Raw genomic sequence first — 18,513 nt, forward strand, 5'->3', positions numbered from 1 at the left:
GTAGGAGTTCAGAGCTTATCAGCTCTTTCCTTAGGAACTCAAGATGATCACCAGCTTATCTGGAAACTATTTCATGCTAAAACACATGGTACTGCACTGGCACTTTTCTTATACCACAGGCAGCAGTGAGTGGATATCTGGCAGGTGACCTACATGTGGCTGACTCTGTGGAGCCTGGAGGGCTCAGTGTGACACAAATTCAGCAGATGGTACTACGCAGAAGACAGTGAATAAGCATCAAGTTCACTCCAATCTAACTCAGTCCTGCAAGGCACGTGGGCACTTTCTTCCTAAGGAGCAGGCAGTCCCCTACAGCAGAAGGCAGCATGGCAGGCAGGAGGACAAACCATTGCAGGTGGTGTTCACCACAGGATTAATAATGTATATTTAGCCAGACACATGATTTGTTGCACCACAAAGTAGCTCTGCTTGTATACACCCTGACTTTGCCTGACCTGGGAGTCCCTGCCTTCCTGGCAGCCCCATGGAAGCAAATACACACTGGTAAACAACTCTTTCCTTGCACTAGTTACGTGTGTAACTGAGAAGTGAAGGTGAACAACAAAGGACTTACTGTTTGGTCTGGCTTGTTTAAAACTCAAAGTCTATTACAGATGGTAGTATTCATGATGCACAGCTAAATAGACTGTGTTTTTTTTTCTCTCTACATGTTTTTACCTACTGACTAGTTCAGTTTTGAGAGGTGCAGTTAAGAAAATCAGGTCCACACAGAAGAGACCTCTGAATGAGAAACCAGAGTCCCTTTTCTGTGTGTTCCTAGGGTCACATGCCTGCTCCATCACAGTGCCACCCTGCCAAGCTTAAAGTTCAGTACAGAGCTTGTGCAACTGTGCCAAGCTGGCCCTGAGACCCAACAAACAAGCTTTGCCTCTCAGCTGTGACAGCATCTCAGACATTTCCACCATACTAATGTGACTAAAAGGCCACTAGCTCGAACCAGATCCTATTTGGACACTGGAAAGCAGGAAAGGGGACACGTGGCTGCCTGCACCTGTTAATGTGAATGCCTCCTTAGACTACTTACTATTTGTGGGACAGAGAAGAGTGGCAGAAAGGCACTCACAGACAAGTTCTACAGGCTAGGAGGCAATTCAGCTCTGACCAAGTCAAAAGAGCAGGTTCTGCAATGTGTTGCTTCAGAAACCAAAGCTGAGTAGGAACTTTCTGCAGAAAGGCAACCATATGCATCTAAGGAAATAATGCAAAGAATAAACCAGGGCAGATCTCATCTGCTGCTGGATGATTTAGCAGATGATAAAAACCCAGGCTGATTCATCTGTAAAATATTGACTGAGGATATGTTACAAAAGCATGAAGCTGGAGAAGCTCCTGGGATTTCAGTTAACTATTTCAGTTTCATGTTAGAATGTCACTGAAATCAGTAGCCAATGCAGTTGGAATTACACAGTAGAAAAATCACATAACACTGACTTTCCCTTCTTCCACCATTGCATATATGTATTTATTTCATAGTAGAAAACAGTGATAAAGAACTCCAAGTATGTCCTCAAGAGTTAACTGTTGCATCTCAATATTATTATTGAAGGTACATTAGAGCAATATTTACTGACAACCTTGTGGTTTCATGTTTACCACCAGGTGAAAAAAGTTCTAGTCTGAACTTGGGACACCAAAAAAAGTCATTTCCCTAGAATGTCCCCATATGATGACAGAGCTTACCTCATTATGCTTTACAAAACAGAGTGGTTTAGAAAGTTCAGAGATATCCAGTCATTATTACCTTACAGAGTCATGTCTATGGATGGCTATTGCTTACCAACCCAGGGCAAACAGACTCCTTTTCATAAAGTCGCTTAAGTCATGGGAAAAATTACTAATCATTTAACAGCCAAGAATGCCTCCATTGCGTTCACATTGTTTGTCTAGCTGTAAATACAGATGTTTTAAGTAAAAGGCCTCCTGTGTTTTGTTTCTACTGACAGCTGAACGGAAAATACATGCAACATGTAAAAAACACTAAAAGGAGAGGAGAGTATACATGTGGTGAAAGTTTACATGATTCTGTAGAGAGAGCACAAGCTTTTCTGCAAGTTTTCTTACAAAAAAACCAGATCAATCACTTACCTGCAGTGAAACACCATAGTAAGATACAATCTAAATCTATATTGAGCTAAATATTTGGAAAGAAATAAGCTCACTGCTCAAAGACTGAGCATAACACTAAACATTCAAGTTTACATATTGTCAGAATAAATTATTTAATAATTTATTACTAGAAATGTTTCTCTTCTGTTACTTCAGTTTCACCCAGAAATCAATTACCAGTCTAGGATACAGGTTCATGCCTCTCTGAAGAGAAATACTGACAGCAGGGTTTGTACCTTTGTCTGTGCATCAACAGAAGCTCCCTGGTTAACAAGAACCTCTGCTACGTTGACTCTGTCCTCCTGAGCAGCCAGGTGAAGTGGTGTCAGCCCACTCTGTAAATTAGAAGCCACAAACAACAATCTTCAGAGCAGGCAGAGGAATAGTAAGATGCAAATCAGGTGCCATCAAGACTTAAAACATCCTACTGAATTTAAAGAAATTATAAATTCCAATTTCACTGTGTAATGGGCTTTTTAATTACACTTGTTGATTTGCAAGAAAGTGCAATTTGAAAGCCAGAAAGAAAATGTTTCTTTTACACAAGGAACACTGCTGCCTGCAGCCTTCAATGTGGGATGGCAAATTATGACACTTGAATAAACAGTTACACAGTGGGTTTTTTACCTCTTGACTAATGAAATTCCTGAGAATGAGTAAGATTTTAAAAGAAATATTGAATTGTTTACACTTCTAGAAGTTTTCTAGAAGTAATGTTCAATCAGATTTATTCTTAACTTTTACTCCTCTATTTGGTAATTTTTAAACACAAACAGAAAAGGTAAAACTACATTTCTCCAAGATCAGGTCCATTTCTCTTCCATCCAAAGAGCCTACTGAGGACATATGGGGTTGCTAGAAGACAAAGACTGACACTCTTACTTTTTGGATAGCTCATTATTTTCCTTATCTGTAACTTGAGATCTAAAATCCTCAAAACATCAGAAAGCTTTACAACTTTCTGTCACAAAAAAGCCCTGAGAGGGGTAAAAGAGATAATGTGCTAAAGGGATCTTGTTAGTAATGGGAAAGAATATCTTTTACTTGCAAATTACAGTTCTTTTTCTCTCCTATGTTCCTACTGCCTTAAGGACCAGTGACAGAGGAGCAGGGGAAGCAGCTGGCACATCAGGCAGGAACACTTGCTAAGTTTCCTACCCTTGAACTCAAACTCCTGTCCACAGGAAGTTGGTACCAAAGGTACCAAGCTGTGAGCTTCCCATTCTGGTCTCCAACATTCAGCACTGGTCACAGTGCAGCTTTGGTGGCTCACGTTATGCAAATATGTAACAGTAACCAAGTCTCTATTACCTAATGGAGACTGGATATTATGGGCCAAACCTTCTAAAATGATTAAATGAGTTCTCGGGGGCTCTGAGTATTCAGCTCTCAACCACTCTGTGGATCCAGGAGAAAATAAATTGTCTTTTTATTCCCATTGCAAAACTTACAACGTAGCGTGCTTTAAATATCTGATTTCAAATATAGCTGCTGAGCTTGGAGGAAACATGCATCCTTAAATGAGTCCAAGGGAACTATTTTCAAAAGCTGATGTTATCAGTTTAACAAGAAACTAGAGATTACAACTGAACAGTAGCAGATTGAAGGATGTTTCAGGTACTTAACCTCTGGTGGGACTGAATCAACATGCCAAGCAGATGCACTCATGGTCTCTGTATTAGGTCTAGCAGAAAACCCATGATAGCTGGTGTGATACAGAGCATGTACATGGCAGATTGCCCCATGGGGATAAAATGTACATCCTGTACTGCATAAATCCACAGGACTCAGTCCCCCACAGGACTGAAACGGGGGGAAAAAACACCACAACTTTTGCATGAAAAGCTTCCTGCAGGAGGGACCAAAAATCACCAGACTGTTAAGTTAGAAACATGGAAACACAGCAGCCCTGTGCAGTATCACCCACAGCCTCAGAGGACACCAAGTCTATCTCTGTTTGCTGAGAATAAGAAACATTTTACAAGAAAAATCTGTCTCCTGCCTTTCTCCTTCAGCCACATAAATCCATACCAAAACTCCACTTTCCAACATCTCTGACATCTCATGGGATATTTAAAGAATTAAGGCTGGATGCTGCTAGAAACATTACTATAGAGCAAACTGAATGGCCTATAAATTCATACATACAGAAACTAAAGTCTACCAAATTCCCTTTTCTGGCCCCAGGAGAAATTACATGGAAAGCCACTGTGCTCTGAGGAACATCCCCAGCGAAGAAAGAATTGGTTATTTTAATGAATAAAGTCTCAGACAACCTTGCTGTTATTATCCCATTAAAGAGACAGCTTTCCTTAACAAGTCTGCAGTTACCATTGCTTTATGGGCAGGCATATATCTAGAGGCTCATAAATGACACGTGGCAACCCCACTAACTGCTGGAGAGAGGAAGACATTTTCTTTCTGGGTGTGTTTTGTCAGACCAGTACGGTGTGGAAGGAAGAGAGATATGTTAACCAGCTCCTCTGCAGCGTGTACTATCATCACAACTTGGGTATTACAAAATACAGTTTATTCACTTATTGCATGCATGCTGCTCTCTTTGCTAGAAGAAATGATGTGTGTATTCAAACATCTGCAGTGGTTTTCCAAGCCTGCAGAATTACAGTGAACAAAATTGACTTGCAGGCCCCTATCCTCCTCATCAGCATGCTTATTTATTGCCTTAGCACCTAGCAGGAGGAACACTTACCTTGTTGCTGAGGTTTACATTAGCATTTCTAGTAAGGAGTAAGGACACCATGTCCACGTGGCCATCCTGAGAGGCAAGGTGTACAGGGGCAATACCCTGTCTGGTTACAGCGTTGGCATCAGCACCATATTCCAGCAGTGTAGTTGCTATGTCCATCTGGTTTTTCTTGGCAGCTATGTGCAGTGGTGTGTAGCCATTCTGTCAAGAGAAAGAGCTTCATTGCAAGCTACTCACTAAATGATCTGATAAATCACTTCCCTGTACCTACCTGACTCTATGACAGTGAGTAATTAGTTCTAAAAATCATGTCAAATGTAGCCAAATACAATATTAACTAGTTGTGCAATCTTAATGTATTAGGGTTTTAAAAATCTGTTTTTGAAAGGAACACTATAAATCAGAGGATTCTGAAAGAAACTTTCAAATCTGAGGTAAAAAATAATCTGTTTAGAAGAGCACAGCCTATAGCAATAAAAATTTGAGCTTCATTTCATAGACATTTGCTGCTGTTCCTTCAATGTACATAAATCTGTAACAAACAGAAGAGCAGGATGTGTGCTCTTAACTCAGAACAGCTGTTATTGTTCATGGTTTTTTCCTTTCTCCCAGTGTGAACAAAAGCATCATGTACATAAAATATGGCCTTTCTTGCAGCATTTAGCCTGACCTTACCAATAGGTTCTTTTCATTCAGATTGAGGAAAAATAAAAGCATATAACTTTAGAGTCTTACATCTTTTTTTTTTTTTTTCAATCCTTCTAATATGTGTATCTTGTGAAACAACAACTAAAATTACAAGTGTAGTATCTATTACATGATAAAATTTTATAATTCTAAAAATGGATAGATTTGGTAGAACAATTATAGATAGATATAAAGAATAATTGGTTAGTGTAGAAATACCAAAACACTGACTAAGGTATGACCAGTTTTTGGTACAGAATATGATTCTTATTTAATCAAGAACTTTCTGCCTTCCAGAAATGTGTTAGCCCTCATTATAAAGGAAATAGCAGATGCACACAGGTATGCATGTGACTAAGGCAGAAGGTGGGGATGGGACCCTAGCTGCAGAAAGCATTTTCTTTATGCTGTGAGAAGCACTGTGTGCATCTCAGATTACATGGTCCAGTAAAATCTATCTAAAGGCTCAAAGCATTCACCTGGCCTGGCTCCCTGCTGCACCCCACAGGGCAGCAGGTGGGAAAGCAGGAGGCAAAAGATGCAGGGCAATGCAGGTAGGAGCAAAGGATAAATAGACAGGGGCACAAGAATGACAGGAGGGCTTTAATAGTAATCTGGAAATGAGAGACATGCAGAGAACTAAGTTCTGGTGAAAAAGGTTCCGCAATCTTCAAAATTCTATTCAGGTTCCATCCAGAACTTTAATACTAAAATATTTCAAACTGAGACCCAGGAAACCAAGTGCCACAATTGCAAAGGGCAGTATTCTGCCACTGTGGTTTCACTTTGAAGGTAAAATACTCCAGGAAAAACAAACACAAACCTCTCCTTTAGGCTTCCTGTACAAGACTGATGCAGCCATTGCCACATAAGCACCTACTAAATCCTAAAAACTAAATGTTAAATCCTTTGTGTATGCTAAACTCTGTATTTTAAATGGAGCTGATGTATATTTTGTAAAGTAATGAATGTGGTACAGGAGTATCACAGAAAAAGCAACTGCTGCTGAAACTATCTGTGGAGCCAGTGAGGAGATGTTTATTTATTTATTTATTTATTTATTAGACCACATTTACCAAAGAAATGGGAAATCATTTGCTATTACCAACATTATCTTTGAGATGACTGCACAGTAAGTGCCTAAAGCAACAAACATGCTACCATTAACTTTATTTAGCATTGACACTCCAGTCAGTGCTGCTGTGGCTTGGTTGCTGCAGAATACTAACAAATGCTTTCTTTTAGGAAGACTTGGAGATGGTGCTTGAAGGCCTGAACTGACAGCTGCAAAACTTTCCTGTTACAGATGGGGAAGCTAAGATGACCTGACACATGAGTTTGTGTAATATTATACCCTAGCCTATAGTGCTTCCACCTTGGTTTGGACCTCCCAAGCCCTTGGCAATGGCTGCTGCAATCCCTGTCCCTACAGGATGCTTAGCTTCCACTGGCAGCTTTTCAGTGAAAACTGGGTCAGTGCCTTCTCATCCCCTTCAGAAGGCCCTTCCTTCCCCACAGGGGGATTGCAGTGTAAAAGATCAGAGATCTCTCCAGTTGACCTCCTGGGGCACTCCTCTGGCAGGTTGCCACTATCAACATTATTGACTTTTAGACTGTGCCATTGCTGCTAGCTGTCCAGGATGTTTATTTAATATTCCTCTCTTTTACACTCTAAGCTCTGGGACCCACCACCTATGACAAACTCCATCCTCTTCTTCAGCCATGCCAAAGGCCTCTTTGTTATGGCTGTATTCAGTCACATGCAAGAGGAAGACAACAGAGGAAAGCTAAGATACTGTCTTCTCCACTAGCTCTCCCTTTTCCACATTTTTTTGGAAGTGATTTTAGGAATGTATCTTGGTTGTTTCTGATGGGATATTTACAATGAACTCACTCCACTTGAACCTACATGTGCTTATGCCCTCTTTTACTTGTTGCTGATATCCAACCATCGATTATTGATCCACACTTAAAACTGGGATCCACAAAAGATACAGACATTTTAGGCTTCTCTAGCTTAAATTCTTTCTTCTACTCAGAACTAGAATATTTTTTTTTCCCACATCCCTTGAAATCTTAAACTACGTGTTGTCTTGCCAACTTTGATTGTCAACTGCAATCAAAGCAGGATTGTGACTAGTTGTTTTATTTTCTCACCAGTCTGTTTAATCTGGGGTAGAAGTATTATGAAGCACAATAATAATTGTGCACATTGCACTGAGAAATGTATCACACCTCAGAAGTCACCTAGGAGAAGACCCTGTTTGTCAAGGCAGTAACTCCAGGCTTGCCCTGCAGAGATGTTAAGATACAATGAGATAGAGCTGGCTGGCTTAGAGAAGTACTGAAGAGACCAGACAAGTATAAACAAGGCTCAGTATTCACTGAGACTGAACTTTGTTAAAAATAGAGGGTTTATATGTATCTACATTTATATTTACTTTTTTATTGCTGTTTGATTCACCTGCAGAATTACTCTAACAACTTTATATGGTTGTGAGATATTAATAAACAAGGACACTGACCCACCTGCAATTGCAAACACATACAGTTTAGAAAGAACAGAATTAGACAGGGAACAAAGTGACACAAAAAGCCCATGTATTGATCCCCCAGGGTGGCCAGTACTTGTACCTTGGCAGATGCATGAGGTGAAGCTCCCTGGTCCAACAGTAGAAGTGCCACTTTTTGATTATCATAGTGTGCAGCTACATGCAGTGGTGTTAAACCGCTCTAAAAATACATGCAGAACAAACAAGTGCTGTTACAAACCCTCTCCAGGGAAAACTTGAGAGTATGGAAAATCAGATTAGGTAAGGTGAAAAAACACATTAGTTACTCATTCATGTATCCAGAATCTTTGATAGCTTCAGAATCAAAAAAATAAAACAAATATTTGAAAAATCCTTACAGAGCTGTGTTTTCACTTTTCCCAGGGGAGATGAACAGAGAAGGACATAAATGTTCAGTCCTCAGGACAGAGCAGGTAAAAAATTTTGATCCTGAGGTCACACCTACTGCAATGTTTTTCTTTAAGTGCAGAGGATAAGTAAACTGTCCCTTGGCTCTGTAAAAATCCAAGCTGAGCTGGCTTAAACAGCTTGACTTCTTACTGGGCTTTGCCCCTGTCATGAGACCTGGGGGAGCAGAGCCAGTTGCCTGAAAACTCTGATAAGGACTGTAAGTAGTCTGGGCAGGAAGGCAGGGGAATGGTTTGTCTCCATTCCCCTGAATTGGTACAGAGAGGACATAATTTTGTTGTATATTATTGACAATAAAAGTTACTTTTGTCAAGAGTTTGTTGACTCTTGGGTAGCCCCACAGGGACTGGAATATTACACAAAACTCATTGCAGTTAAACCCATGCTGTGGACACTAATGTGATAGTAAGTAGGTAGAATGGTATTATTAGAATTTTATGTGCATTTAGACATTTTGCTGTGCAAGCAATGGCTGCTTCTGTCCTACCTTTCCAGAAGCATCAGGAGATGCATTCTTCTGAAGCAGGAGGTTGGCTACTTCAATTTTCCCATATTTTGCAGCCACATGTAGAGGAGTAAATCCTTTCTGTAAGAGAAAACAGTTATATAGCAGCCTTGTTGCCTTTTTCCTGGACAAGGTTTGTCTTATATATAAGGACACTGTTGTTCCATCCATCCTCTCACACAGTTATGAGTACAGACAAAAAGTCTTCAGCTTCCCAACTGCTCTGACAGGTCTGGAGGACTTCCCTTGCAAGGCAAAGCCCTACTTACATTAAAAAACAAAACAAAACAAAACAAAACTTAAAAAGGAAAAGTCAGTTCCTCTCTTCACACCACCGAAGACACAAGGACAAAGCTGGGTAACATCTTATCAACTCCTGTCAGGAATTTCTGCCCTGCATTCCTTTAATTATGAGAAAATGTGTGTCTGATGCCTGGGATATGTTACATCCAGTGTATAACCATGAAGCTTTGTAGACTTTTAACAAAGTCTCACGTTACTTGTATGTGCACATGACTCTTGCAGCATTTCATTTAAAAGTAGAACTTACTACAGGTATAGTTAACTATTGAAGCTATCACTTCCGCAACTCCTTTACCTTGGTAATGATAGATAAAGATGCACCATGATCCAAAAGAACAGAAGCTACATCTTCATGTCCTTCTCGAGCAGAAAGATGCAGGGGTGTGTATCCAGATGTTGTAGCTGCATTTGGAGATGCTCCTTGCTGTAGCAGCTGCTGCACTATATCTGCTTTTCCCAGTCGAGCAGAAATGTGCAGTGGTGTTTGATCATCCTAGACACAAACAAACAACATAGTTCTAAATAAGAAAACTACATCCTTTGCTCAGATTCTATTGCTTTTCAAAATTTCAGATGAGCATTAATTCTACTGAGGTCTTACACAGTGGATATTGTACACTGGCTTCGTCTTAATTGTCTTTATGTCTTTTTGTCATAAAATCAAGATATGCTGGGCTTTGTTAATGCATCATAAAATATTCCAGACAGGCACATAATCCATGATGGTAAATTAGCTGATGAATTTTCTTAATCTGGATTTTCCCCACTTTGTCACTAAAATGTATTGTGTTTCCTGTTGAATTTGAGACTTGTTTTAACATGTAGTGAATATATAGCTGTATTCCAGGCATCTAGATCTCTTTTATGATTCCCAGCAACATATAACACTTAAATCAGGTGTCTGGGATTAGCTGACATTCTTAGCATACTATTGTCTAGTAACTTGAACTAAGTACTTGCATTGCATTTTGTGCTTTTTTACTGGTCAACAATTTGGTATTTTGCAGATGATTTTACAGTGGATGTAACTGAGGACAAAGCATGATACTGTAATTCACTGTCATTCTCTCAATCAGAGCACAGTAATCAAAATAATTCCGAGTACAGGGGTTGCTCTATCATGCGTCTTGTTTATTTCCTTTTCTTCAGTGAAAACATTGTGGTTGGTTGTGACCATGTTCCCAATGTGTAACATTTGTACAATTTTCAGTTGTACAACCTTTAGATTAGGCACATTATCATAACAGCATAGCTAACAAAGCCCATAAACTCATTTTTTTCCTGTTCCTCAAAAATCTATTCAAACTTCTTTCCCTCCCTCTTTTTACCCCTGCTAAATTTCCAACTTTTTGAACACTGCTATCCCGTCTCCTACAGCAGAGTAGTTCTGGGCTGTTCTCTCCTAGGCAGACTTCTGTCCATGCCCATCCTACCATGCTGATTTCACACCTTTGGGATTTAAGATTAGAGAGTGTCAAGATGTGAATGCTGCTTCTCTACAGGGGAATTCTTCTCTGACTGGTGGAGAGGCTCTATGGCTCTTAATCATTCCAGCTCATACCTGTTTCCCACAAATTTCTCATGGCTGGTGTTAGCACTAGTGTATAACCTATTATTTGTATTTAGTTGTTACTTTTGATTAAAAAAATGTAACAGGCTATGGAAGCCTGCACAAATTAATTCATTGTATGAAGTTATTTAGAAAATATTTGTGTGACTGGGCTTCTGAGCAAGAGCTGTTCACTTTCAAGGCTGTCTTTCAAGACTGTGTGATTCACTGCTATTGTCAGACTGCTTAAGACATTTAAGGTATCTGCTATAAATATTTAGTCAGAATTCCTTATAAGTAGATAATCTTACTAGTAATTTTATTTGTAAATCAGTTCAGAGATTATAATTTCACAATGAAATATAGATTTATTTATAATTGTAGTAATTTAATCACTATATGGAAAAAAAACCCCTCCTATTTTTACCTATTCAGACTATTTATTGCACCCCTTTATCTCCTTCCTTTGTTTCCCAGAACTCTTCTCTTTCCATAATTTTGAATGTTTCTTTAGTGGCTCTTGACCATTTATTTTTTATTTCCCCTAATCTTCCTCAACTGAAATTATTTTTATAGAGTTTGTTCCTTTTTCCCAGCTCTAAGCTACTGCCCCTTGCTGTGCTTGCTTACTTCAGATGTTCTTTAGAGGTATAAGAGGTTTGAGTGTGTAAAGGCTGTTGCTTTAGCGACAGGAGACATCAGCAACATAAGGTTTACAGTTTTGTAGAAATAAAATCAGATTTGAGGCATTCCTTTCCCTCCTTGCTTCCCACACAGAAACAAAAGTCTTCAAACACAGAACAGTTCATATGAAAAGTTGATGAAAAAACAGGTGTGGTATCAACTTGCCACCTCCTGCCTTCTCTCTTACACGGAGATCACTCACGAACACCTTAAGTAACAGAACACCAGTTATTATACTAACGCCCTTGGCTTCATCTTCCTTTCTCTTCCCAAAAGATATATGAAAATTGTGATTAGTTACTGTTAAAAATAGATGATCTTGGGGTATTATACCTGGACCATAAACCTTACCTTAGCTTTAGCCTCCACCTGAGCTCCGTTTTGTACCAGGTGTCGAACAACCTCTGTCTGGCCAGCTCTGGCAGCCATGTGCAGCGCTGTTTCTCCTCTCTAGCACACAGCATCAAAACCAAAATATCATTAAAAACACACCACAGGAAAACCAAACCCCAACACTTTTCACAAACACAAAAATACTGGTGACCCCATTCAGAATAATCTCCACTAGAGTGCTCTGCAGTAGTTTTCTGTGAGCAAGATGGAAAATTAAGTCAGTATTTGACCTCTTAGTTGTATGCTACTAAGCAATTTATTTCAGGGTCAGTTTCCCAACACAACAGTGCCTTTGTCACTAGTCTTTTCCTGAAAAAGGACAGTGCAAATTTTGTATTTACAAGCATTTTGCTACCAGTGTTAGAAACCACATCCACTTACATAGAGCCTAATTTAGTCAAAGAAAAACTTTATTTCCAATTTTGTATATTCAGATACACATATTTTTGGCTTTCCAGCTGCTATGCCCTATGGCCCCAATATCATTTGTTTTCTGGCAAGCACTAAGATGAGTGAACAAGAGGAAAAAAATCATTATTGGAGGAAAAAAATCATTATTGATTACACTGACCTAAGCCTTCACAGACTTAATGAAATACAAATCCAAGCAAATCAGAATGAGTTTTCAGGAGGAGAAACTGTTTTCTACATTTTCGGACATCAACATGTCTTTAGGTACAAACTCCTGCTCATTTGCAAATGTAGTTGCATTTTTAGATAGTCTAATAGAACCAGCAGGTGAAATCATCAATAAAAGGTTGTCTTATTGGACCTGATGGAGCAGGTCCAGTGGAGGGCTATGAAACCAGGGGGCTGGAACATCTCTCCTACAAAGACAGGTGGAGGGAGCTGGGGTTGTTCATCCTGGAAGAAAGAAGACTCCAGGGAGACCTAATAGGAACCTTGTAGTACCTGAAGGGGCCTACAGAAAGGCTGGAGATGGACTGTTTGCAATAGCCTGCAGTGATAGGATGAGAGGCAATGCTTTTAAGTTAGAGGAAAATAGATTTATATTGGATTTTAGGAAAAAATTCTTTACCTTGAAGGTAGTAGAAAAATGGAGCAGGTTGCCCAAGGAAGTAGTTGAAGCCTCATCCCTGGAGATATTTAAGGTGAGGCTTGACAAGGTTTTGAGCAACCTGATCTAGTTGAGGGCGTCCCTGCTTACTGCAGGGGGGTTGGACTAGATGACCTTTAGAGGTCCCTTTCAACCCCAATTATTCTATGATTCTATGATTCTAACTGCATCTGTGTATGGGAGATAAAAGGAAGACTCTGAGTCCAAAATGTTAAAAAAGATCAACAAGGTTCTGCTTCCATCTCATTTCCCAACTCTCAAATATCCATCTAATGATGACTTCAGTTTTTACACATGTCCAGGGAGCCTGAGATACACAGTACACATCCAGCAGAGAAGCACACGTGTGTGGCTGCATGGGCAGAGGCAACATGTCCTGACAATCTGCTGCAATCTGTTGATCACAGCAGAACTTCTCCTAAATGGCCTGCCCCCAGGGTCCTGGAAAAACAGTGCTCAAGACTAAAGTACAAGTCTCAAAAATTGCATATGAGAAGCTACAGTATGTTCTCACTCTTTACTTCAGAAAATAAAGAGAATAGAGTCTATTTAAGGTCCACCTCCTCTGAGGTTTCCTCAAACAGTCAAGCATCCCCCAAGCCGGAGTCAGCAGGGTGTTCACCCCATGACTCCAACAGGAGCCTTGATGGCTGTGGACGTGGGTGGCAAACACCAGAATTCCACACGTCCCAGCAGTGCTGCTCTCAGGTATGATAAAGCATTCCCAATGGTGCCATGCTGGGGAGAAGCCTGTTACTCACCACATTTGTCGTGTTGGGTGATGCTCCGTGATGCATTAGCTGCGAGACAATATTTACGTGTCCCATGAAGGCAGCAACATGGATTGGAGTTAGGCCCGACTGAAAATCAAACCAAAACCAAACTTAAATACCTACCTGAGAATGTCATGGGGAAATATAGGTTATTCTAAAGTAAGTAAGCCCAGCACTTTCTCTTCCCAGAGAATCATAACTCCTCCAAAACATATATTATTAAACTAGAATTGGAAACACCTATGTGTATGATCCATGAGCAAATATACAAACATTCTAGGAATTCTGTAACTCTTCATCAACTAAAACTGACTATAGCTAAGGAAAATTTCTCCCTTAAGTATTTTAGTAATATCATTTCAGGCCCAGAAAAATAAAAGGGGATAAAAGTATTCCTGGTACAAAAACAAGACTTTCTGGAACATTTAGCTAATGCAAAAAATTCATTTTCCATTGTCCCCACAAAATTCAGTTGCTTTTGAGTGCACAAAAAAGCCTATTGAACTCAGTGATGAGCTCCATCCCCACTGTTTCTCTAGAAGAAAGGGAATTCAAAACCATGGCATCCAGCCAGATAGACACAGACATGGATGACACAGGCTAAAGAGAATTCCACCTTCCCTCAGGACTTTGTGGCACCATTACTATCAGAGATCTGCACCCTTATAAAAGATACAAAAGACCAACTGGAGAGAAAGAGAGAGAGGGAGAAGTGGAAGGGGAAAAATGGAGCAGTCATTTAGCAGGGCATGACCTCAAAGATTTTGCTTTAGAAATCCAGTTAATAGCTAATATTTCTCCAAGTAGCAGTACACTAAAGCCTCTGCACAGCTGTAGCAAGCCACCAGAGGCTCCAGAAGGGAGTTTTGCTACAAGGAGAAGGAAGTAGTTCAGTGGATCTCTGGAAATCCCCTGATTTAGGCAGCCTCCTCATAGATGTACATGAGTCCTAGCAGGGTAGAGATGAGGAAAACACACTTTTTTTGTTTTCTCATGCAGAACAGAAACGTGAGTAGAAAGGCAGAATAACTGGTTAAGTATATAATTAATTTTCCCTACTTCACATAATTTAGTAAATGCTTTTAACATAAATTTTAATGTTTGAACTTCTGTTAAGGTTACCTTTGCACCCCTCATTTACTAACATGACTTCAAAATTGATTCTGAAAGCTGCACCTATAAGCCCTCTGGTCTTTAAACACTAGTATGGAGATACGTGTGCTGTAACAAGGGGCAAGCTGTTCTCTCTCAATAAAGCCAGGATGGGAGCTGTATGATTTCCTACTAAATAATTAGGACAAAATCCCAATGAAACTCCATTTTGGGGAGATGGATGACCATCTTCTGGTTGTATCTTGTTTAATCAATGGTATTATTTATATTTTTCTAACCTGGCTTCTTTGTCAGTGATCACACATTCATATGTGTGACTTTGCCTCCTAACATTAGAGGATACTCAAAGCCAGATTTTCCATATTTAATTAATCTCTAAATTGTCCCAACAAATGGGTGTAGACCACCTCATGATGACTAAAGTAATAGCATATTTATTTCTGTCTAACTGATTTGTGATGGTGGGTAAGTGGTTTTTCTATGCAGAAAGCCACAACAAGATCTGTGAATTAAACCACCTTTCAAAACAGGGCTTGAGTGAAGCACCAAAATTTTCTTAACACAGAGGATTTTCTCTTCTCTGCATTAAATTACAGGTGAAAATTGGCATAAATAAGAGAATTTAAAGAGAAGAAATGTTTTAGAAAAAGGTTTTGAAATTTATTAATTTTTAACTGTTATCCCCACTGTAGTCCCAAAGTATATAGTTTTGGTATTGTGATCCACCAGGGCAACTGACTTAATTTAGTTTTATTATTTGGTAATATCTACTCAAATATAATTGTTGACTTGAAAGTAGTACATGACCTTTCGGAAATATAAAAAAATAAGCAATGAATTTTGTAGGAAAAACAAGGTGAAAAGCCACTTCTTACCTCAGTAACAGCTTGGATTGATGCACCATGCTTCAGCAGAAGTTCCATTACTTTTATTCTGTTCTTCTTGCAGGCAATGTGAAGGGGTGTGAAACCATTCTGTAATTGAGAAGAAATATACACTTTGATACTGCACATTTCATTACAAAGTAGAATTGAGCCTGAAATTCAGATAAAATCTCCTCTATTTTAACAAAACACCTCCCAGACTTGTTTTGGCTTCAGTAAGTTGTTCATCTGAAAGAGAAAAAAATCTAGTACAATGGGTTTTGTATAACCAGTTTTAATTATAAAAGATATTGGCCAATTCAACAGCAAAAATAAATTTAGAATTCTCATTTCACATAAAATTATCAAAAGTTTCAATTTTTGCTTAAGGATATTCACTGCTGCTTGTGTAGAGTTTTTGTGTTGAATTTGTTTTTTTTTTTTTTTTTTTTTTTGAGGGGATTCGTTTTTCTTTTGGCTTTTTTGGAACTGGTGATAAAAAAAGCACTTTACAAGCTCTGTCTTTTGGATCCTCTTCTAAACTAATCTTCCTACTATTTTTTTTATTCATGATGTGCTAGCTTACTGCAGTTAGAATTATTTTGCTCCCTCCTTTAGAAAAAACTGCACATGCAGCAGGGTGAATCCTTAAAACTACCATCTCATTTGACATGGAAAACAGGAAAATAAGCTGTCCAGGAAAACAAGCTGCTATTGTACCATGAGTGGTGCAATAGCATCAGTGCACCGAACTGATGTCACTCTGTATATTAATCAAAAAAGCCTTTGCAGAACAATTCTGAAAACAGCTGACAGAACCAATCCCTCAGAGCTGATAAAAATTAGCTTTTTTACCTGCCACATAATAAAGAATATCATATGCTTCTGTAATGTGGTGTCAGTGCAATTGTCTGTTCCAGTTAAATGTGAGAGGCTCTCAACTCTCTCCTTAGCAGTGGACAATGTCAAGGGTGAGCTCAGATGCATTTCAGGGCAGAGAGAGCTCAAGCTCCACATGCTCTACTCCAGCTCCTTCTTATTCATCCTGAGTGGGGATCAGGACAGAATAAAAGGAAACACCAAAAGATTTAGCGGAAAAGGAAATTTGTGACTAGTTTACCAGAGCAATGAGAAGCCTCCATGAGCAACTCTGACAAACTAAACCTGATGATGATTTCTTTATTTCAGAAGGCAAAAATAAATATTACAGCCTTACAAGCCTCCCTATTTGCTGGTTAGAGTGAACAAATCCTGTATATACCTTGATCAAAGACACCTGATGATAGGTTGATCTGACACAAAAACCCAGGGTCTGAGTGAAGAAAATCTATGAAGCCTGTGCTGTTTATAAGAGAGTCAATCCCACCTGGCTTGTGAGGGCTTCAGGAGCTGACACAACATTTCAGGAACTGATCGAGTTAGTAGCATCAGGCTGTGAAACTGACAGTCAGCCTGATTAGTGTCAGAACATAAATTTGTTTAGAATAGTTACTGAAGAACAGACCAAAAAGATGTTTCAAACCAGCAGACTGCTGGTATAATTTTGAAAAAAAAGCATTAACGTGTTTGGTTTGTATGCAGTTTAATTACACTAACAGATTTTGTTGCTGAAGTTATTTTTAAAGTAGAAGTGTATGTGACTCCATTGACTTCATTATACAATACCACAAATACTTGTTATGTAACTCATTCCTACACTTACTGTTTCACATCTTTGAGCCAATAAAAATTCTCTGCTTTAAGCATTGCTGATTAGTTTCTCTTTGCAAAAATTTAGAAATTTTTTCCACATTTAGAATTTTCCATACCAAAAACTACTGGTTACCTCTGCTGCTTCATGTATAAAGAATCATAACAGGCTACCAGGAGGCAAAAGTGCTTTAGTTACACTAGAAATTAATAAATCACTGGAGACCATCTGTAAGCATTATACATCTGACTGCATTATACATAATGAACACTTTGAACCTTGAGCATCCTCTCTTGGGCTGCAGCAACACAACATATCCTCAGTGTCAGTCATCAGCAGGCAGAAAACAATGCTCAAATAAGTCTCACTGCAAGTTTAGAAGAATGTTTAGCTGTGAATAGTAACCCACTGTGTACTCACCAGTGCTTTGGCATTAGGATTAGCTTTCTTGTCCAAGAGAACCTTGGCAACTTTGTAGTGGCCACAGTGGGCGGCAACATGCAGCGCAGTCAGGTAGTCATTAGTGACATCATCTACAGGCACGTTGTGCTGAATCAGAAGCTGAACACAGTTTAGATGATCTCCCTGGGTTGCCATGTGCAACGGAGACAAACCATTCTGCAAACAAAGGAACCAACACTGATGGGTTACAGGATGCTCAGGGAAAGGAAACTTGTCCACGCTGTCCTTAGAGCATTTGTTGTATGAAGAATTTTATAAGCCTAGAGAGCACTGAAATTGAACCTAACACGTTCAGTGTAACAATGAGGGTTCTTACTCCGCAAAAGCTATGTGGAATTTGGACCTTGTTCCCTTACAGTTTGTGGGCAGCTTTACCTTAAAAGAACTTTGATATCATACCAGCAATGGTCTAAATGTAGTTTATTCATAGCCAACATAGCCCAGATAAGTTGCTGGAGTTAAATGAGTTACGTGAAGAACAGCACTTTTTGACTTCTAATACTTGATGTTTGTAAAGGTTGCTTTGCAATCAGCACTAATGTAGCCTGTATATACTAGGCACAAGAGAGCAAGTCAGAGATCAGTAATCACTACAACC

The 18,513-nt window shown here is 39.3% G+C and overlaps 1 protein-coding gene across 2 annotated transcripts in view; it reads right to left on the reverse strand.

Moving 5' to 3' along the window:
• The window catches only part of ANK3 (ankyrin 3), a 356,895-nt gene that overhangs the window by 91,039 nt on the left and 247,343 nt on the right, over positions 1-18,513 (reverse strand). For both annotated transcript variants that reach the window (XM_030453513.1, XM_030453512.1), the window contains exons 11-19: positions 17,874-18,071; positions 15,776-15,874; positions 13,776-13,874; positions 11,895-11,993; positions 9,606-9,803; positions 8,990-9,088; positions 8,156-8,254; positions 4,838-5,035; positions 2,364-2,462 (exon numbers count right to left, since the gene is read on the reverse strand). In XM_030453513.1, coding sequence (XP_030309373.1) covers positions 2,364-2,462; positions 4,838-5,035; positions 8,156-8,254; positions 8,990-9,088; positions 9,606-9,803; positions 11,895-11,993; positions 13,776-13,874; positions 15,776-15,874; positions 17,874-18,071 — 1,188 coding nt within the window. The remainder of the gene's footprint in view (positions 1-2,363; positions 2,463-4,837; positions 5,036-8,155; positions 8,255-8,989; positions 9,089-9,605; positions 9,804-11,894; positions 11,994-13,775; positions 13,875-15,775; positions 15,875-17,873; positions 18,072-18,513) is intronic.

The sequence above is a fragment of the Calypte anna genome, chromosome 6 (genome assembly GCF_003957555.1).
Source record: "Calypte anna isolate BGI_N300 chromosome 6, bCalAnn1_v1.p, whole genome shotgun sequence".
NCBI lineage: Eukaryota > Metazoa > Chordata > Aves > Apodiformes > Trochilidae > Calypte > Calypte anna.